This window comes from Phalacrocorax carbo, chromosome 12 (assembly GCF_963921805.1).
Source record: "Phalacrocorax carbo chromosome 12, bPhaCar2.1, whole genome shotgun sequence".
NCBI classification, from domain to species: Eukaryota; Metazoa; Chordata; class Aves; order Suliformes; family Phalacrocoracidae; genus Phalacrocorax; species Phalacrocorax carbo.
The window spans coordinates 9,878,105-9,899,807 of NC_087524.1; the positions used below are offsets into that span (position 1 = coordinate 9,878,105).

Here is a 21,703-nt window from a genome sequence, read left to right on the forward strand (position 1 = left end):
GGTGTGACCATAGTTACCATTGCACGGCTGTCGTGAACCCAGAACCTACACACACATACTCTCACACATGCACGCACACCCTCAATAAAGACATTTGAAGAGCTTTAAAAATGACAATTTAAAGTATTAAAGTTCTGGAAAAACAGGTGGAATTTGAGGATTTGGGACTCTTGTGTAAGACTTCTGGACATCAGACTGGTCAAAGAAGGATATTGGACTGGGTTGCCAGACAAATTCAGGTACATGTAGAGAACAACCCTACCGCATAGCCACAGTAGGTCTCAAGTACCCAAGCTACACTTTTCTTACTGTGCAGGCACACCTAAAGCCTAGAGCTTATGCTTAGTAGGTCCCACATGGCCTGGACACACTGGACACCCTGAATATGTACTCCATTGTCCACCCACACAAGTATTTCTCTTGGGAAATCTCAGCATTAGGTACTTTATAATTGACCATTGTTTTGTGCTTCATTAAAAGTCTTTCCTGTCTTTCATTACAAAGACAAGATGAACTAAGTTCACCTCTGGTATAATATATTGACTTGTGTGATTACATTACAGACATATCATGCCAGCAGTATCAGCACACACATATAGAATCACAGGAACATCCCATTATGTAATGCTATTATCTCAAATGCTATACCTGGTCAGTGACAAGTAGAAGTATGTTGTAATCAGGAGAGAATATGAGGCTGGATATAGGTTGTAAGATATCAGCGCAGATTTTCATCTCATACTGCAGATCTTTGATATGATAAAAGAATAAAATGCCCTCCTGTGCAGAAAAGTACAAATCCACATGAGGTCTGGGTCACTTATCCTAGCCCACTCTGGCAAACTGAACCACAAGAACTTCTGATAATCTCTAAAGTAACAGTGTTTAACTGTATCCCATCACTAATGGTCTTATTTGTCTTCATTATGTTTAAATCCAGATGACTCTTACCCTGGACAATAAATCGATTGAAAAATGAAGGTGTTATTTAATACAAGTCTTAGTCCACTTTTGATAACATAAGACTCGCTCATCAGTTAATACCTAAGATTTCATATTGGTTTTTTGAGGCAGTGTAAGAATTTGTCCAACTGTCCAGCAGCAATGTACAATGGCATTGTCAGTTTGAGTTAAACATTGAGTTAGAACTTGCACAAAATAATCTGGCAGTTCTCTTGGCCATTTCCTCTCCTTTCTTATTTTTTGTCCATCCTTTTCTGTTCCTCTAGAATACTGTCTTCTGTCAAAAATAGGATTGCCCTCTTTTGTTGCTTCTTTGACTACAAAAATGGAACCTCTTCCCACCCTGCTCCCTTCCGATTTCTTGTCTCAAGTCTTAAGAAAGAAAATATATACAACACCAGAGAGGACTTTTATAGTTCTGCAGCCCTCTGCCTTTTTCTAACTCTTGTATTTGCAGTGAATTCTGCAAATATACTCCATTTGAATGTTCTTTGATTTTCATGCAATAAGTTAAAAGCATAAAGGATGCCTTACACTTCCAGCTGCGTATAGTCCCTCTTTACAAAATGCCATGGCAAATAAAGCTGGTTTTTGCAGGTCCTTTGGTTTGCCACCTGAGAGCACAAAACCAACATAAAATTTCAAATTTAATTTATTGCAACAATGGTCTCAACTTCAAATCTGGGATAATTTACTATTTGTGAGTAAAAAGGCTCCATGGGCTATATATTTTTTTTGACTTTTTGCTGTGAAATCAAGGAGAAGGCTGGTATACGTAATTTGAAGTGACAGTACTGCTGTTGTCTGATGAACTAGAAATTAATTTGAGAAATAATTTGATTTTGTAAAGGCTGCTAAATAGCCACATAAAAGTTTGTCAATAACAGGATCATAGAGTCATTTAGGTTGGAAGAGACCCTAGAAGTCCTCTGATCTAACCTCCTGGTCAGCACAGGGCCAACTTCAAGCTCAGAACCAACTTCAGAGTTAGATCATTTTGTCCAGAGTTATACCCAGCTGAGGTCTGAATATATCCAAGATGGGAAATTCCATAGCTTCTCTGGACAATTTGTCCCAATGTCTGACTACCTTCACTGAGAAAGTTTGGGATTTTTTCCTAATACCTACCCAGAATTTCCACTGAGGCAAACTGTGTCCTTTGCCTGTCTGGTTCCATCTTCTCTGTAACCTTTCATTAGGTAGCTGAAGCAATGGTAAAATCCCCCATTTCCTTTTCTCCAGGCTGAACCAACATATTTCTCTTAGCCCATTTTTGTATGTCATGTACTTAAACTCTGCAATAATCTTCACGGCCCTGTGCTGAACTTCATCCATTATGTGAATCTCTTTTTTGTACTGTGGAGCTCAAAACAAAGTGTTTGAAACAAACCCCTAAATCCTAACTTAACTAAACTACAAGTGACTGCAGTTCTAAAAAAAGTTACTAAAACTAAGCAGTAGGGAACCTATTCTAGCATCACTTTTTCCAACTTAAATTAGAATAAACAAAAATTATTTCACTGCCACTGTTTCTCCTGAGACTATTCATTTCTCTGTCTATTAGCAAAAAAGCTATTAATCATTTGTCATGTAAACATATAAAAGATTGCCATCAATGTGTCTTACAGAGGCCAGGGTGAGCTAAGTTTTTCTAACCAGTTGTTTCCAGCTATACTCACATATTATTACTCCCAGACATCACTCGTGCTGCCTAAAAATCTATTAGCTTGATCTGAACATGGAAATTACCTTTCTTTTTCTGTACTTCTTTACGAACATATGACACCACGTCCGATATTTTACGCATGTACTCTGCACAAAAGAAAATTTATAACATCAACCTTGTTTATATGTCAACATTGCAATAAAATTCAGTTGTATTCTAGTCTACTGAACAAAATGCCAGGTTCAGTATACTGCATCAAAAATGTGCATTCTTCCCCAGTATCCTCCATTTCTGTCATTTATGCAACTGAGCAGACACAATCTTTCTGTGATTCAGCTTGTAGCTGTAAAAGGGAGATAGCAACACTTGGCATGGAGAGTGGTACAGATGCAGATTTATCTATCTTCTTGTGCTAAGTTCTGATATTGTTATTTCTAACCATGATTTTTTTTATTTTATGTACTTATGAAGAAAACTTCAGTCAGTCTGAAAAAACTGCCAAAGCGAAATGTTGTGGCTGCTTATGATTCTGTTTGCAACACCGTGACTGGAATTTAGCATGTGCTTAAAGTTGGACATGCACCTAAGCATTCTGCTAAATAGACACAGATTGCAGTATGCTTTAAATTAAGCAGAAGCTTCAGCAGAGTATGAATCAGATAATTTTGTTACACAGTTTTAGGACAGGACTCAAAGAATACACCAGCCAAGGAAAAGCCTGAATGGCAAATATTCTTGTTGTCTTCTACTGAACTGGTAAAAACATTTCTGGTCACACCTCAGCTTTTTATTTGTTGATGATTTCCAAATTTTGGTTTGGTAAATTTAAAACTCTGATAATTTCAAAAGCAAAGAAATAATGCTGGTTTTTTGGGCTTTTTTAAGAGTAGCCTCCCGTTCTGTGTTAACTATCAAAACTGAACAGAGATACAGTACTTGGGAAAGTCAGGGATATTTGCTGCTGCTGCTTAAAAAATAATGTATTACATGGCAAAAGAAGAAAACAAGATTATCACCAGCCTGTTTATTAACACTGATTCAGTGTTTATTAGAGAAACAGTTCTATGCTGGTCTACAACAGGATATTACCCAGTTCTAGTGCTAGGGAGAAGCATATTCCAGTACTCCTCTTACACCCGACTGAACTAGGGAACTTCATGTGCACAGAAGGACTGACACCTTCCACCCCTGCAAAGGATGATAAGGTACAGGTTGCTATCGCCAGAACACTTTATGCCGGCTGTGTCTCACGTCCTCCATCTTGGGAGCCCTCTGAACAGGCACAGAAGGGAGCAAGTGTCAGGTAGCAGACAGACTTCAGAATTCCCAGAAAAAAGAAGGCATGGAATGGGCTGCTGTTTCCAGAAAACTTTAGTCAGTAATTAGCCTGCCAAGGGTCCCCATGAAAAAAGACAGGTGGGAATATACATATGGCAGACAAGTTGCCTCTGCAAGTTGCAGTCAATCTGAGGTCCTCCCATTCTATAATAAATTAAAAGCAGATTTCTGTGTTTGAAGCTAAAGATATCTTCTATTCACCCTCCCTGCTTCATGCTTTCTGCAGTAAAGCCTGATAGTCTTTACAGCCTTGTTTTCATTAGAAAACAGTGTTTTAATTAGAAAATAGTTTATATAAGGGCTGACCTTAAGGAATTCTATTAAGCAACAGTACATTAAATTTTGTTGTTTGAAGACTCATCATGAGTCTTCAAAGATCTGTTCTAACATTAGCTAACATACCAAATGAGGACATTCCAATATTTCATGCAAAATAAATTACTGGTACTTAACTAATAGTAAAAAGGCTGTGTTTAGCCGCTAATGTTAATCTAGTAGGGCTGGTTAATAAGATCTGGGCTCCTGGAATTATTGTTCATTTTATCAGTTTTGATGTATTTAGAGTTTTTTTCTCTTTTTTTTGCCAAAGAAAAATGAAAGCCATTATTGGGTGCTAAAGAAACCCCCACAGAAGTTCAAAAGACATTCTCAACTGTTTATCATACTAATAAAAGAAACATGGTTCTACAACATAGCTTTACGATTTGTGTAAGGTACACAAGAGAACAGAAGAAAGGAAAAAATGCTTTCGCCTATCCACTTTCATCCATACTTGAACAAAACACACAACTTGGCTATTTCTTACCAGGTAGAGGTTTTTGTTGAAGAACAGAAACACTGCCTGTCTCAGCATCAATTGCCAAAACATATCCTTCTTCACAGCCCAGGTAAATTTCTGAGGTTGCAGTCCAGCAGTGGGCAGTAGGATGCACTGAAGGCTTAATATAATTTCTAGGCTTCAGCACAAAAATAAACAAATTCAATGAACAATTGACAAATATCTGTACAAGCAGTTACATGCATTTTAAGGCAAAAAACAAAGATCGTTGCCTCATAGAGTCTGACCACTTGTATAACATCAGCCTTATTTTATTCAGTCATCCCTTCACTGAGGCTACTAACTTGAGAAACAAGAACATTTTCCAGAAAACTCTATGTCTGGAGATAGCTGTGAACTCACCTCTCTCCCTAGAAGCTTGTTTAAATGATAAATTATGTTTTCATGGAAAAATGATATATTTTAAAATTTGAGTTTATCTGGATTTGTTCTCCAGCACTTGCATCTGTTACAGTTTTGTTCCCTAGCTTGGAAATCCCTCCAGTATCTTCCCTACCCTTGCAAAAATATTGACCCACCATAACCATGTCATCTCCCATTTTTTTAATGATAAAATTATGATAAAATTCAACATGCTGATGCCCTAGATTTTTTTTTAACATCAGAATAGCACTGGAAGCTCAAGTTGAAATGGTTACCCACTATGGCCAATGGTTACCCACTCTGACAAATGCTTTTCAAAATGCTTTACAGAATAGTCTTCCACTTTGTAGACATAACCTGCGCATGCAGTCTTGTATACTTGGCAGTACTAAAACGCACTTTGTTTGAATAGTTGATCTTGTCATATAATCCAAATTGCTCTGTAAAACAGCTCTGTCAACCTTTGTGTCATCTTCAAATTAGTTCTAGAAATATCCCTGCTACAGACTTCCCATATGCCTTGAATTTCATTTTGCTAAAATAAATCTCATAAATCTGTCATCCATACAACAGGAAGAACAGGACTTCTCTGCCAAATATTATTAAGGCTAGTGACCTGTTCAGATACAACGGTATTTGGGATAATATAAATACCATGATAGAAAGAACAAGATTGAAGAGAATTAGGGGAGGGGGAGAAGGGAAAAAAAAACACAGGAAAACCTTGGGAGAACAATTAAATAGGAAGATTCGAAGAACCATGCATATGAGCAGAAGTGGTGAGGAACACTAGACAATATGACGGATGAAAAAAAAGAAGTCTATAGTGCTATAAAACACTTGCTATCTCACTAAATGTTCTATAAAAAAAGGAAATATGGATGGACTTGTGAAGAAAACATGGGACAGCAATTCATAAATACCTAGATTTCATTAGTAAAATATGCCAAGGACTTGCTATATGATTCTGGGTAACTTACTCTCTATTTACGCTTACAGAGCAATTTGAATTTCTCAGGGGAAGATGTTACAGAAATAAAGTAAATATTAATATTTACTTTATAAATCAAATAGGACTAACAGTAATAATCTATAACAAATCGGGCTTTCCATCACCCAGAGAAACATTTTATACAGGCATTGTCACTGACTTTATGAGGCTTGAACATCACAAATCTTTGGGAAGGTCATAACTGAACTACTGTGAATCAGAAGCTTTCTGTGTGAAGACAACTTCTGTAATGTTCCTTTGTACTCGCTGTCATGACTGTTTTTACACAAGAACTAGATAAAATATGCTAATCCTAGGATGAGATTATGTAAATCCCAAACCATGTTGCATCTTGAGCTGTGTATTGGTATGGTGGTGCATAATAATAATAATAAAGCCACATTTTTTTTAACTTCTCTTCCTTTTAAGTAGTACCTCTTCAGAGAAAAAAATCCATGATGGATCCTTGTCATGACAAGTTTTTTAAAAAGACAATGGAATAAAATTGGTATTGGGGATGAAGTGGAGTCAAGTGATCTTGTCATGGTAAAGCATATTCAGAAAACTCAGGTCCCAGATGTGAGAAATATTGCAACAAAACTAAATCAATCTAATGCAAGAAAGAAAAGGATTGAAAGCTGTAGGATATTTCAATTCATTTCACTCTGCTGCCCCGTTGTGGTTGCGATTTGCTACATACCCAGCCTCAGTATCTTGCTCTAGAGTATGGACACATTTTAAAGAAGCAAACAAGTGCACTGGCAACGGGCTCGCTTTTCTTATCACACATTGCTTAGGACTGGGCTACAGCCTCCAAGGACCATGGACTACAGGTTGAGGACAACTCCTTTAAATAATAGCCTAAATAAATGATTCTCCACTTTGGATGCTTACACAAACATGAAAAACATTGATCTCAGCTGACTTGGATTTCGTGATAAAGAAAAAACTCCTTCTGTCAAATTCTGATGAAATAGGGAGAGCTTCATCAGGCCATGATACTATTCCCATTGCATTCGAGTGAACACACCTCATTAACCACCACAGGAGAAGCAGGTTGTCTCTTACTAATTAAAAGAGCATTAATAATAGTAGAGAGGAAAATAGCTCAAAGGTATTTACAAATGTTGAGGCACAGATTTTAGGCCAGAGTCAGATAACTGCTCATGGACATTTTGTAATGCTATACAAATATACAAATAATGCTATACAAATCATCAGTGATAGTAACCATTCATACATCTGTTGCAGCAGCCTGTGAATTTATAAAGACAGTGAAGAACGGTAGTTATACATTATACCACCTCTATTTTGGACATCCTGGTCCTTTACAGCAACTGTAGTCCAGAGATATCTTGATATCTGAGGAACTCAGCAAGTTCAGTAATTTCAATCTATCTCAAAGTTGCTGCATTAGACACTTCTCAACATAAGGATCTTGATAAAACAATATTTCAGAGAAGTATCTTATCTATCAAGTATATTCTGATTAACTTGTGCAGGAATTGCTTTGCCAAAATTGCATGTTCCATGTTGGGGTGCTGGAAGGGGGTGCTTAAGCTGACAAGACATATGTGTGCAATTCCCCCCTGTGTGTGGGCAGTTACAAGATTTAGTAGTGGCTCAGTTTTTCTGCTAGGTCAGAGATGGAGCATATGTGCACAGACATGCATTGAGGGGAGAATTAGTGCTGTAACGCACAATAAATGCAAGTCCTGCAAAAAATTACTCAGCTATCATAGTCTGGAGCAAGACGAAAACATGCCAGAAATTGATTCGTTGCCTTCCGGTGCTAAACTATGACTGTCACACCTCACAACATACCACTACCACAACAAAAGGAACAATAACAGCTTGTATTTCTATTTTAAAAATTCCGTTTCTAAATAACCTGATGTTCATTACCTTGTCAATACTCACAATCAAAATACACCCATCTATGGAATTTGGACAGTAAATAACTATCAAAATATTTACCACATAATTTGAAACAAAAGGAAATCTTTGTCAAAGACTAGTAGAACAATCTACTTTTGCTCCAGGAATATTTCTATGTATAAGGAGAACATAATCGCCTTGAAGGTGCTAAAAATAAATTCATGTTTTTCTGAAGGTGTCTGGGAATGCAAAGACCCTATAGTGGTATCTAGTATGGTTGAAAGCACAAAAACTTTTCCATGTAAAAAAGTTCATGACATGGTTCTGCAAGTTCAAGCATAAGAACCTACCTGTTCCTGGATGGAACAGCAGCATCCATTCAAGGACAGACAAATTCTATTAAGCCTCACAGACCTAATATTGCAGTTATTTCTTTCCCCAATACCTCTCGTAGTTAACTTTATAGGTTAAAGAAAAAAGTGCTTTTTGCAGTTCATCATCTGCACATAATCTAAGAGGCAGTAAGGCAGAAGAAAAAGGCAATGCCCTCGATGAGCACACATTATCTTCATTTTCCATGTTCTAAGGATCTGAAATATAAGCAGCTCATGTGTAATCAGCATCAGTACAGGATGTTTGTTTGTAGTTATTGATTGTCCTGGAAACCAAGGGCATCAGCAGTTACACAGTTAAAAACATCTGAGAATGCAAATGCATGAAGCCATGAAAAGATGATAAGGTCAGGAAAACAACATTCCCTATTTTTATTTTTTTATTCTGCTTTATAAGAAAGGTTCATGGCAGAAGCCTGTGGTATACTGATCTGGTAATTCAGAACTCACACTTGTCCATTGAAAAGATGTAGTATAATGCCAGTATCACCTTATGCATGGTAGTTTTGGTGTCTCATATATATCACAAGCCACCAATTAGAAACTGGTGGTCTTAATCTTAGAAGAGAATCCCAGATTTGCAAGTTAAATGTTTTCACACTGGCAGATGTGTCTGGTAGTCAGGTGAAAGTAAATTCCAAACAAAATGAGAACACTTTTGAAGCCTCTCAAAAGAGCCATCTCAAGGGAGGCTAACAAGTAAGTGACAAGTGGGCAGGTCCAACACTGACAGTGGTATGGGAATGTATTTCAGAAGCAGGGGTTGCTGTCTGGAATAAAGCCCTCAATGTTTCCACAGCTCAAGACATTTTCAGAGTCAAAAAGAAAACAAGTCTCGAAGGGAAGTAAGGATACCTGAAGGTTACTATCAGTTTAGCATGGGAGTAGGTTTTCAAGGTTTGAGCAGGTCATATTAGCTTGGGCATGGTTAAATGCTGACATGCTAATACTGCTTCTGGGATACGGATTAATACCTCCACTGCATAGATATATGACCATGCTAGGACCTGTGTCAGAAATCTCTACATTGTACTGCACTGTACAGTAGCAGTACATCTTGTAAACCCTCTGTCAAAAAAGAATTTCAAAAATATTGAGACAACAGATCTATCTACTGAGTTTAACAGACATTAAAATTATTAATTTATTAATACCTATTTGCATTAAAAAGTATAATGACTTGGAATAGTAAGAAGGAAAAAAAATTAGTAACTACCATGAATGTTTCTGCTTCATCTCCTACCAGTCCAGCAATGGCCGAAACTGGCAAATCTGGGCCATAGTATGAATCTTCACTACGAGAAACTGGGAAAAACAAATCCTTATGAAGATTCACGGACCCTTGTCTGTCAGGGAGTTTCACAGGGCTGTGAAAAAATAAAAGGCACTGTCTGAGAAAAAGAAATATTACAAATAGTAAATGCTGATACAAAACTGAGAAGCACATTTTCAAAACTTTGAGACACCAACTCAGTTAATAGGCTTTACTTCTGCAAGAGTAGTGGAGGATTGTCGTAGACGATCATTCTACACGGCACATACCATTTCACTGAATAGCAGTAGTAATTCTACTACAAAAGAGGAATATTCCTAACTGGCAGAAACAGATTGCCATGTTCTAGCTCTGTGTCTTTTCTTGTTGCCTTGTACAGTCAACTATTCCACGTTACTGTTTCCTTATGAACCAGGGTTAATAAAGTCACACACCTAACTTGCATATACTGTGAGGATTCATGCTTAATGTTTATTTGGAGAAAGTTTAATGATGACAAAAAATTATTAGTAGTATTTGCCCGTTGCCCTCTGGTAATGAGTGTATGGGTGGCTGTTACAATGCAGGAGTTGAGGATTGCACAGTTTACAACTACACTGATTTATGACTTGGAAAAATGTTATGTGAAATAATTCTCAGTGGAGGTTCAACCTCTACTGAATGGAACAAAAAGTGAGGAAAAAGGAGTTTATATGTATTTTCACATGTGAACTTTATAATGACAAAAGGCAAAAAACCCTTCAGTATTCTTTTCAGATTGCAAATTAAGGCCTTGTCTGTACTTTCACTACTATAACTCTGTCAGTGGCAATATGTTGGTTATATTCATAGTTAACAAGATTAAACACACTTGGGAATTGTAGAGTAGCTGCCACTGAAACAGCATAGTTGTTATACTTCAAGGCCTCCAACTTGAATGATCCATACTGCTTTTATACCATCCTCAAAAAACATTTTAGCATAAATAGATTCTAGGTTTGCTGTGCTCACTGAATTGCATTGACAGAGCTACCCCCTCTGGACCTGTAAACTGGCCACACAAGCTCGAAATCACACAGAAAACTGCTACTGCTTTTGATACAATTTGTGAGTACAACAACATATTGTTTAACTATACTCACTAGGAAGCAACTTGACCCAAATTTGGTGCTTTCATAGCTACAAAAGCAATGCTCAACACAGCCACTTGCAAGAAAGCAGTCCAGACACCACCTTAATTCAGTCGTGCAGCTTTTGATAGGAGGCTGCCAAAGCAGCTGATTAGTATTAGCTTCATGATGTGCATAAACTGGACATGTGAATGCTAAGAAATGAAATAATAAATTCAATTCACTTGATTGACTAGACAGATTCATACTGGCTGTGATTTAGCAGTTACTGATTGCAGCTGCTAGGTGAACTAAATTGGATTAAATTCTTTGCAAACAGATGTAGGTTGCTAGCCTTAGTTATTAAAATACACTTCTAGATCTTTCTCTTACCCTGAAGGGCGTTCCACTTACTTTCGCTTAAGGTGATGCTCATCATTATTCCTTTCAATATGCCAGATAGTGACGGAGCTCTCACTAACAAAACACAGTTGCTGCCAATTCATAGGGTTAAAACTTAAAGACGTCACTGTTACTCCTGGCTGAGACTCACTACACAGGAGGACATTTTCTTGCCAGTTCCTTCATTAAGGAGAGTAAAAGAAAATCAAATCCATTAAACATTCAAGCCAAAGTTCTGGATGTGATTATGACTGACATTCAGGATCAAGTCTGGAAAACAAATACTTTGTCACTGACAAAAAATTTCTGCTGTCAGACAAGTAAGGTCCGCTTGAGAATGAAAAACCACACAAAATTATTATTGCTACAAAAAGATTGAATAGTAAAACAATTTTGAAAACTGACATTTTAGCAACACTACCAACACTACCACTCCTGTTGTGAAAAGATCAACAGAGACAAGAGACACGGATTTTTTTAATCAGTTCCATCACTACTTGAATAGGCCCAAACAATTAACTCTTCAGCACCCAGACCTCAGCCTTACTTTTCCAGTCCATAAAATAATGATTACAGCGCTTGCAGGCTTGCAGTTGGAAGGTATTAGGAAATAAAACACAGTCAGCCCATGATTATCTATGGATTAATTACTTAGGTAATACAGTAATTGTGTTGTGAATGCAGACATGCAAGCTATGGCTTCATTAACTAACTTGAGCACAAAACAGGGCAGAATTTGTGTGGGGCCATTGTGTATAGCTGACACAGCCTCAGAAATCTGCTTTCCACTGACTTTTCCTTTGTCCAGTGTAACCTATTTTATGTTCTCACCATCTAATTGCCATATTTCTCCATTATTCAGATGAATTCTTGACTGCATTTGCATTTTTAGGCGCTGCCCAAGAACTGATTAACATCATTTCAAGAAAATGGATAAAACTGTTTCTTAATTTCTTGGAGAATATATCTGACTGTTAATCTAAATAGCATTTATAGCTTTAGTATTGTCATTACTGCTGAGAGGGAAAAAACCTAAAATGCATACACTGCTGTAAATGGATTTAGTATAATCCTGTTGTTCTGGCCTGTAATAAATTGACTCACAGAAACACATCAGGATGCAAGACAATGGTTAATATTGATAGCATATGCAAAAAATAAGAAGTATTCACACACACAGAGTAACTCTCATTAAAATTACAGAAAGCTATAAGCTGCAATTCTGACTTTAAAAGATATCAGCTTAGCTCTCTCTCTAAAGATCTGTCAGCACGTTCTCATCTCATACCTAGCAGATAGTGCCAAGACTCTTTTATAGTAGATTATTTATTAAGATCTGAAACTATATGGTACATATATCGGAAGAAGAATCTGGCATTAAGCCTTTCCTTTGAACAGAAAAGAATAAAGATCTAGGGATAAAATATCTCAGATGAAAGGCAGCTTTTAGTTATCCATAATCTTTCTGTATTTTGAGACTGACATAACTTTCAAAACATCTCTTATACCTCTGATTCCAAACTATCTGCTTAAAATACAGGAACTGTGCAATCATCATATGGTAATAACAGACTAAATGCTAAACCCTGAGATTTCTTTCATCTGTACACACACATTTCTACAATGAATGCAGAACATAATCCAACTGCAAAAACGAAGGTCCTGATCTCACACAAAATTCACACACCTCTGTTCAAGTTATGATAAATTCTAAGTTTAATATTGTTAGGTAGTTCTATTTTGTTACTAAATTCTTTCTGACTGGAAGCTAGGATGGTTCTTTGATGACAGTTAGCTACTAATAGTCATATTCATGCTGATTCAAATAGGTTTAAATTGTTTGGCCTTGGAAATTGCCACCACTTTAAAGCATTTAAACATTTCTAGATATTTATATTTTTAAGCATAATCTAGATAAGTCTTTCAAGATGGTGGACTTTTGTTTAAATGTGCACAATGAACACATTAGACCATGTGTGTTATTTCTGCTGTGACAAGCACATAAGCTCTTCAGGCAAGTGAGGCTGTCTTGTTGGTTTCTACTGTGACATACACACAGACATCCTTCCTGAAACACTCTGTATGATCAGAGTTCACAGCAAACACTATTCTTCTTCATAAGGAATAAAAAGAGGCATCTGTAATAGTATCTACTATGATTCCTAAAATTCTGAAGTTACAGGAACTTCTGCCTCTTCACTAATCATTGTACAAGAAAAGGTCATAATTAAATTGGGAGTATACAGAATATTCCTTACATGTCCTTGCTTGCCTTCCTCCTACTCCACCCTCCCCATTTGTTTTGAAGAACTGCTCAGACTCTACAATCAATAGAAGCTTGCTGGCAATGGAGGCAAGGGCAGGATTAGATTTTTACAGAAGAATTTAAAAAACTAAATAGTCTAACTTTATCTGCACTGGATAATACAATATTTATTTTCATCACAATAAGCAGAAAATTATGATCTAACCCAGTGACCCATGGCAGTGTAATCACCAAGCAAAACTGTAAGACGGAACACAGATCAAGCACAAGTAATTAAGAGGACCACTGAACGGTCCAGGGGGACAAAAAAATAGAAATCAGCTTTAGAACACTTTTCCTCTTTTCAGCAGGCAAATAACTTTCACAAACAGCATGGCACTCAACTTCCAAGGGTGACAGATGATTAACTGATGCTGAAGACTTTAGAAGTACTCCAAAATAAAAAAAATTCAAAGAAGGTAGAAGATACCTGTAGCAAAGTAATAGTCATTCCGACTAGTGGCTACTAATGCTATAAAATAAACAGCAAAATTGGTAAAGTAAGTTTGCAGACAATGATCAATCAGAAGAAAAAAAAAAAGATGAAGGCAACCAGTGTGTCTTCCACATCTGTTAATTTATGCTAAAACAGCACACACACACAAATATTAATTAAATGTAAATGGTATTAGAGATTTTTTTACTCTTACCATACTGAAAGAACAAATTCTGGGACTGAAGAGTAACTGGCTAGATACGGCCCTGCGAAACTAAACGCAAGTAAGGTGTAGTCCAGCTGAGCATTACCTGAAATGTAAAATTAAAGAACATGGTCTTTAATTGCCTCTGACTTTACTGTGTACTATCACAGATAGAGTACTCTTCTCAGTTCCTTTATGTCCACTTTAACTCTTTAAAGACATTCTTTAGACCCCTTATTCCTTTGCTTCACTCCAGATTATTGTTTTGATTTGATAATAAAAATGTTCCCTATGTATCACTGCTCGGAATTTTTTCAATTTTATTCAATAATACCTTGAATTTGTAAAGTATATTTGCCCCAAGTACCCTGAAATCCTCTGCAGTCATAATTTCATTTATATACATGAAATAAGCAAGTAGCATGATCCTTATTTAAAAGGCATGGAAACTGAAACGTGGATAGGGTAAGCACTTGACTAAGGAGAGAAATGTTATAAGACAGGCAAAAAACTACATGAGATCCCACACACCAAAGTTTAACAGCAAGAACCCTCATTCCTCTCATATCTCAGATTTCTCAACATGGCTTTCAGCAGTCTGTTTGGGAGCCAACTGCAGTATTATTTTTTTGGTTATTCTGACTATATTTTCCTAAAATGAATTCCGTATTATTCCATTTGTTTTCCCTTTAAAACAGCTCCATTTTGTATTATCATATTCTTCCCTAGCTTGAGCCTAACTAAAAGTAGTACAGTAGAAAACTCCTTCCACCGCTTTCCATGCATCTTGTCATGAGACAGTTTCCTGTCACACTGTTTTTCAAGTCTTATCAAAAAAACCCTTCAGAAACTGGATAATTTAAGTATTGCTTTAATGAAATGGTGATGGGGAGGGTTACCACATCACTACCTTTTAATTCTGTCAGTTTACTCAGTTCTGGAAAAGTGTAGATATAGATGACGGGATTCAGCCTCCGGTCTGAAAAGGCCAACACTTGACTGTTCGCGTTCGCTGCGAAGGCTCCCACCTGGCCAGTCTGACACTGCAGCGCCGTTGTCATCTTTGTTTCAGTGTCCAGGAAGAGGATGAAATTGCCACAAGGGTAGCACACAGTTTGATTGTTGATAAACCCAAAGTTCTTGTTTGAGAATCCCTGAACCCAACTTAAGAAAGAGCAACTGAACATTAAAACATTGATCAAAGACACACATTTCTCAAAATACTGTGAAAAACAGGGTGTTGCAACCTAAGTTACACTGAACTGATGTTTGGGATGTTAGACTCATCCTCCTACCAACGCTGCAAAACCACAATAACTTCAAGATCTCATATTCTAGTTCAGTGTTTCCAAAGACATTGGGTCAATCTTAGCCTGATGGAGCACAAAGGACTGTCATAAGAACATGGAGAAACATGGAGAGATTATTATATTTCTTTGTTTTCACCAAAACTAAAGCTGGCCAGTTCACAGGCTCTGTTTTGGTACTCATATGTCACAGTAATAGAGTATACCTTTGCTCTGAAAGAATTACACAGGTACAATCTGTACTGGGGACCCAGTTGTGTTTGCTTAACCTTTTTACACTGTCATAGTTCATCTCATCCGCATAAAATAAAAAATACAAAGGCATGGCTCATGTTTACATGAATCTAACTACAAGGACTGTTCTGCTTTAAAGATACCCGTACTTCAACATGGTAAAACTTTGGAATGTAAATAGGATGTGTTACACAAGGACTGAAATTAATTACTGAAGAGGAGCCAGCTTATGAAATTACAAAACATCAACAATTCACAACTGCCTGCAGATGTTTTTAGCTTTCAGAAAGTGTGCGGATAAACATCACGGTCCTCTTACCAAAGGGATTTGTATTTACCACTAAGTGAAAATGTCTGACTGACCTACAGCTTAGTCTGCTCATATCATGTTAGAGGACTTTCAGCAGCGTAACAAATATCCTGTGTACAACACTGATGTTAGCACCTTCTCTTCTAATTTGTATTCAGAAACTTTCCATCTCTCCTCTTCTTCCAAATAATAGAATTTGACTGGAAGACATCTTTGTCCTCCACAATTGCAAGTACTGTTTTTATGCTCCTTTCGTTATCATAAGTCAGTCATAAGATCAGCTCAGCTGCTGATCCTCTGTACACTTACTAGAAGATTGTACTACAGCCTCAGCACTCTCATAGTGAGGAACATTTTTAAATGGCTAGTCTTAAGATATTTATGTCCAGCAGTAACTTCTCATGACTTTTTTTCAGTAGTTTCTGCTCTTGGCCTCTTCTGCTACACACCCAAGAAGTAAGTGTAGCCAGAGGGGAGTGGGAGCATGCTGACCATGTGCTTGTGCAGATGAACCAAACACCATGGCAACAAAGAGGAGACATTTCAGCTGATAAACGTTTTTCCAGATCTTTTACACAAGAACTGGATGTATGACGTGCCATGGCACTTAAGACAACCTTTATGAAGATGCTCACAGGACCAGCTCTATGCTTTTCTCCAACACTAGATCTGAATCAGTGAAAATGAAGTGTTTTTAACTTCTGTTCACAGACGTAAAATGAAATCTAGAAAATGTGTGCAGGGATAAATTAATGGGATGACAGCTCAATTTATCATCCTTATTCAACCAGTAAAGGCTTAAGGGGACAAGGATTCAGGCTGTTATCTGATGTCAGCTATGACTGGTGCAGTACACACTGAGTCAGGTAATTAGCCACGGCTCACCCACATGTTTTCCACACTGTGCCTGTCTCCAGTTCTGTATAAACATTGTGTCAGAAGTATTTAAGTCATAAACTTTGCCAGCTGGTGAAATGCAGATGGGGCAAAATAATTAGAGTTGCTCAGAAATTTCCTTGCAGAGCATTTTGCCACTGACCAGTGCTAGTTCATACAAAACAGATGATATGAAACATGAGTTTTGTCAAAGTTCTGTTTTCTGAAGACACAGAACACAGCATTCCAATTGCCCACTGCAAAATAGTTTTTATCTCTTTCTTCTAAAACTGATATGCACACTATCACTGCTAAAATTAATGTATAAGGCAGGCAAATTTTAAACTTTTCTGTTTTATGAAAATGGGCTTTGCTTCACATTAAATAGGGCTTAAATTATTTATTTGCATAATATTTTCATTTCATAATGGTGTTTTCACAACACACAAAACCTGGGTCACAGCTCTTCCAAGTAACACCAGTTTACACAAGGGACCTCCTCCAAATAGCAATGACATGCTTCAGGTGGTATCTTTTTTACTCTGCAAGTATCAGAACAGTTAAGGCTGAAGCCTTTTCTCCTATTACTAGAAGAAATAACTTTCTTTCCACTAGAAGTGCTGTACCTATAATTATGGATCTATGTCCCTTAAGTGTCAATGAAACAGCTGAAATACTTGAAACAGACAAGGAAGTTTCAACATTTGTCCCATTACATAAAAACAAATGTCTAAACATTCTAGATTGCTGTGAAAGCCTCAAACAAGGTGGGGCAGGAAGGGCTTAATTCGTCTACAGCTCCTATTTGTCCAGAACCAAAAAGCAAGTTGTTGAATTGCCAAGAGGTCTGGAAGAGAAGTGGTTTTTTTCTATATATAGTGTGGGTTATGTCTGTGGGAAGTGGGAATCTTAGTTGCTGACATGCCGGTGAAGATGCTGAGAGAAAAAGGCAGGAGTGAGGACTTTAAATACCAGGAAAATTAAGAGCCATGGCAGGAGATGATGACAGTGGGTACAGAACAGCCAGGAAAATTCTACAGGCTAAAGCAGTCTGGGTAAAGCAGAAGAAAGATGTGGCCACGAACAGGACTGAACTGTATGGGTTCACAAGGTCAAGTACTGAAAAGAAAAGCATTACCCCAAGAGTTCATCAGGATTGTGTGCTGCAAGAACCACTACACTGAAAAAGACAACAACTCATACCACACTCATCAACTTATCAAGCTCCAACTTAAAGTTTACTCTGCTAAGGGCAGAGAACCTAAGTTTCATCCAAATCCAGCAAAGGCTCAGCCTCTACTATATGGAATTGTAGAATCATTTAGGTTGGAAAAGACCCTTAAGATCGAGTCCAATCATAAACCTAACACTGCCAAGTCCCACTAAACCGTGTTCCCTAAGTACCCCATCTACATGTCTTTTAAAGACCTCCAGGGATGGCAACTCAACCACTTCCACAGGGAGCCCATTCCAGTGCTTGACAACCCTTCAGGTGAAGCAGCTTTTCCTAAAATCCAATGTAAATCTCCCGTGGTGCAACTTGAGGCCGTTGCCTCATGCCCCATCACTTGTATGCTGCAGTGCAAGTACTTCCTTCCCTCTCCCCCTGCAACTACGTACTGCTCTACCACAGACCCACAGCACAGCGGCCTCTCCTCCTTTCCCTGCTAGACCTGCCCTACTCCCCGACAGCTGCACAGAGCCGACCCGGGATGAGAGGACCTGGGCCCGGGGGCGCAGGACTCGGCACCGGGCACCCCACCAAAGCCAAGGCGCTCAGGAGCTTGCGGCGTGTGCCGAGGGGCGAAGGCTGCCCGGCCAGCCCCACCTCACTTCCAGCGCGGCCTCCCAGGCCGAGGGGTGGTGGCGGCCCCCCGAGGCCTCGGCGTGAAGCTCCCCCGGGGCGGGGCCCGCACTCGGGGCCTCAGCGGCCGCCTCCATCCGCTTCACGCCGCCACCAGCTCGCTTACAACCGTCTCTTAGGAACAAGAACGCCTTCTACCATTAGCTGACACCACACCTCCCGCCAGGCTTAAAACAGAGAGCTGATTGGCCCGCGTCCGTGCGCCAACCAACCAATGAGCACGGGTCGGTATTTAAAAGGCCAGCAGCAGTACAGGCGGCTAATGGGGTAATTCTGCCCCCGAGCCACTGGTGTGCGGGGCCTTTAACCCGGGCTATCATTGCTGCGCTGTCTGGGAAGCGGGTAGCTTTACCTGGTGTGGAAAAGGGTCAGCCTCGAGGGAGAGCCGGGGCCCCTTCCCTCGGCCGTCCCACTGGACCGCGCTGCAGTGCATGCTGACTACTCCTGCTCCAGCAGCATTGGGCCTTTCAGGTAGTGAGAGCTGTACCTGTTCTCCCACTACTTCTCTTGTTTCTCCTTTCATGAAGTGCTGCACCTGCAGCCTCAAAGAGCTGAGGAGGAGTTGGCTGCTAGGTAGTAGAGAAAGTACAACTACAGTCCCTCCCTGTCTACTTATGGCTTTTAGCATGGTAACACACCAAGATCCTCCAAGTATTTAAAAAGCAGAATTAGCAATAATGTCTCCTTTTCCCTTTCCTAAAGGGAGAAATGTTATTTATGGTGTCTTGCTTATGTTAGTTTGTCGTCACTTATCAGTACAGCGGCAGTGTGCAGTTTTGCGATACTGCTACACGCCCACAGCACCACAGAGCAACAGCAGAGGGTGGCCCTGCTGTCCAGAGTCAGCAGGACAAGCCTGTACCTTGCCTTTTGTCTCCACAGGTGCTCTGTATGCCATGCAAAACCAAGAGAGGATGAGGAAATGGGTTTATTTTTCCATGGTGCCTTTGAGGGGCTGCTGTAGCAGGCAGATTTCATGGTGCTGCTCTGAGCTCCCATGTGCCTGTCTCTGGGCTGTGAGCATGCAGGCTGCCTGTGCTCTTAATTGCTAGAAGAAACTTCAAATGGATTTTCTGTTTTCATGACCCAAAATGTTGCTAAATCTTTCCTAAGGGCAGGCCCTCAGAGGAATGAGAAAAATGTCCTCTAATGCAGATTTTTTTAATGGTAGAAATTATCTTGTTGGCAAAGGACATCTTATTACAGCTTTTGTTCGCCTTGGGCATGGCAGGCTTGTGCAATGAATTATAACTCCCTTTCACTGCGGAGCTGCTTATTAACTACATAAACAGCAATGACTTAACAAAAAATCATATTGCTCTATTCAAATGGACAATGGCATCAGGTTCATGGTTGCTTTACTAGTGGCTATCTCAGTGTTTGCCCGCAGGAGAGATCACCACAGAAAATATTGGTCTTTGTGACCTGACCAAACCAAGAGTCATCAACAGTCAAAGCTTCCCCACTGTGCAAGTATGGATCCACTGAGGAGACTGGAGAAGCTTGAGGTCTTTTGTTGGCCTTGGGGTTTGACAGAGACTCGTCAATGGCCAGGACTGTCCCTCCCTTCAGCTACTGTTGCCCCAGCCCTCTGGTGCCTACAAATTTCCTAGTAACTTACAGTGGTGGCCTGAAGGTTGGGTGGAAGCGTGTGGAGCCCCAGGAGGGGAAGCATTTTACTTCTGGAACCATAGATCACTGTGTGAAATGCATTAAGAGGAAAGCTCCTCTGTTTCCACTATCATACCCCAGGAAAAGGTGCCCTCACTTCAACGGAAGAGGGAGCAAAAGGGATGTAGAGGACTTCAGCCTGTGCTTCAGTTCTCTCTTTTGCTCTGTGAACATACTGATGGTCCCACAGATCACGTTTGCAGAAGCAAGCATGAGTCCCTCTATGACTGCAAGGTAGTAATTAAATTAAATCTAACATTTGCTGTGTCCCCCACTTAACTGTTAGGTTATTTGTTGCCTCCTCTTGGGTTTTCATCATGAAGCAGAATGCTGCAGGAGCGAGAACTCTGTTATCCTCAAGGGGGGATGGGATCGGATTTGGAAGGGAATAGGTGATGCAGTGCTGCCATAGGGGGTGAAGGCCTGGCCCGGGAGGACCGGTGTGGGGAGGAGGCCTGGTGCTTTACCAGCTGCTGGAGGCGCCGCTTGAAAATACCCAGGCATGTGGGATGGGGTTTTGCCGTAGGTTTGCCATTTAAATGGGAGTGCCAGCTGCAGGGGGGGTTGTACTGCGGTTTTACAGAAGAGGGCATTAACAGCAGCACCCCTGGCCTGGCGGGGAGGGTGGTCAGCTCAAACCAGGGCGTGCAACACTCCTCCCACCCAAACCCGAGCTCTCCGTGCTCCGTGGTGCCAGCCACCCAAGTGTCATGGTTCGGCCCCAGTCAGAAACTGAGCCCCGCACAGCCGTTCGCTTACTGCCCCCACCCCAGCAGGATGGGGGGGAGAATCGGTACAGCAAAAGTAAGAAAACTCATGGGTTGAGATAAGAACAGTTTAATAATTAAAACAGTAAGAGTAATAATAATAACAACAATAGTATAATGAAAAGCAAAATAACAAGAGGGAGAGGGGGGAACAAACCAAACAAGTGATGCAACTGCTCACCACCCCGCAACCGATGCCACTGGTCCCTGAGCCGCAATCGCTGCTTCCCCCCGGCCAGCTCCTCCCAGTTAATATACTGGGCATGACATCATATGGTATGGAACATCGCTTTGGCCAGTTTGGGTCAGCTGTCCCGGCAGTGCCTCCTGCCTTCCCCGCTTCTTGTGCAGCCGGCAGAGCATGGGAGGCTGGAAAAGCCCTTGACTAAGTAAGCGCTACTTAGCAACAACTAAACCATCTCTGTGTTAGCAACATTATTCTCATGCTCAATCCAAAACACAGCACTGTACCAGCTACAGTGAAGAAAATTAACTCTATCCCAGCTAAAACCATGACACCAAGGCAGGGTGCCCAC

At 39.7% G+C, this 21,703-nt stretch overlaps 1 protein-coding gene across 1 annotated transcript in view; it reads right to left on the reverse strand.

Annotated features, from left to right (window-relative positions):
• Positions 1–18,644, reverse strand: part of CFAP43 (cilia and flagella associated protein 43) — a 50,492-nt gene extending 31,848 nt beyond the window's left edge. Inside the window, exons 1-8 of the mRNA XM_064464101.1 lie at positions 15,049–18,644; positions 14,148–14,244; positions 11,205–11,372; positions 9,646–9,796; positions 4,773–4,923; positions 2,713–2,775; positions 1,498–1,577; positions 649–780 (exon numbers count right to left, since the gene is read on the reverse strand). Coding sequence (XP_064320171.1) covers positions 649–780; positions 1,498–1,577; positions 2,713–2,775; positions 4,773–4,923; positions 9,646–9,796; positions 11,205–11,372; positions 14,148–14,244; positions 15,049–15,325 — 1,119 coding nt within the window. The 5' untranslated portion in view covers positions 15,326–18,644. The remainder of the gene's footprint in view (positions 1–648; positions 781–1,497; positions 1,578–2,712; positions 2,776–4,772; positions 4,924–9,645; positions 9,797–11,204; positions 11,373–14,147; positions 14,245–15,048) is intronic.
• Positions 18,645–21,703: the final 3,059 nt, after the last annotated feature.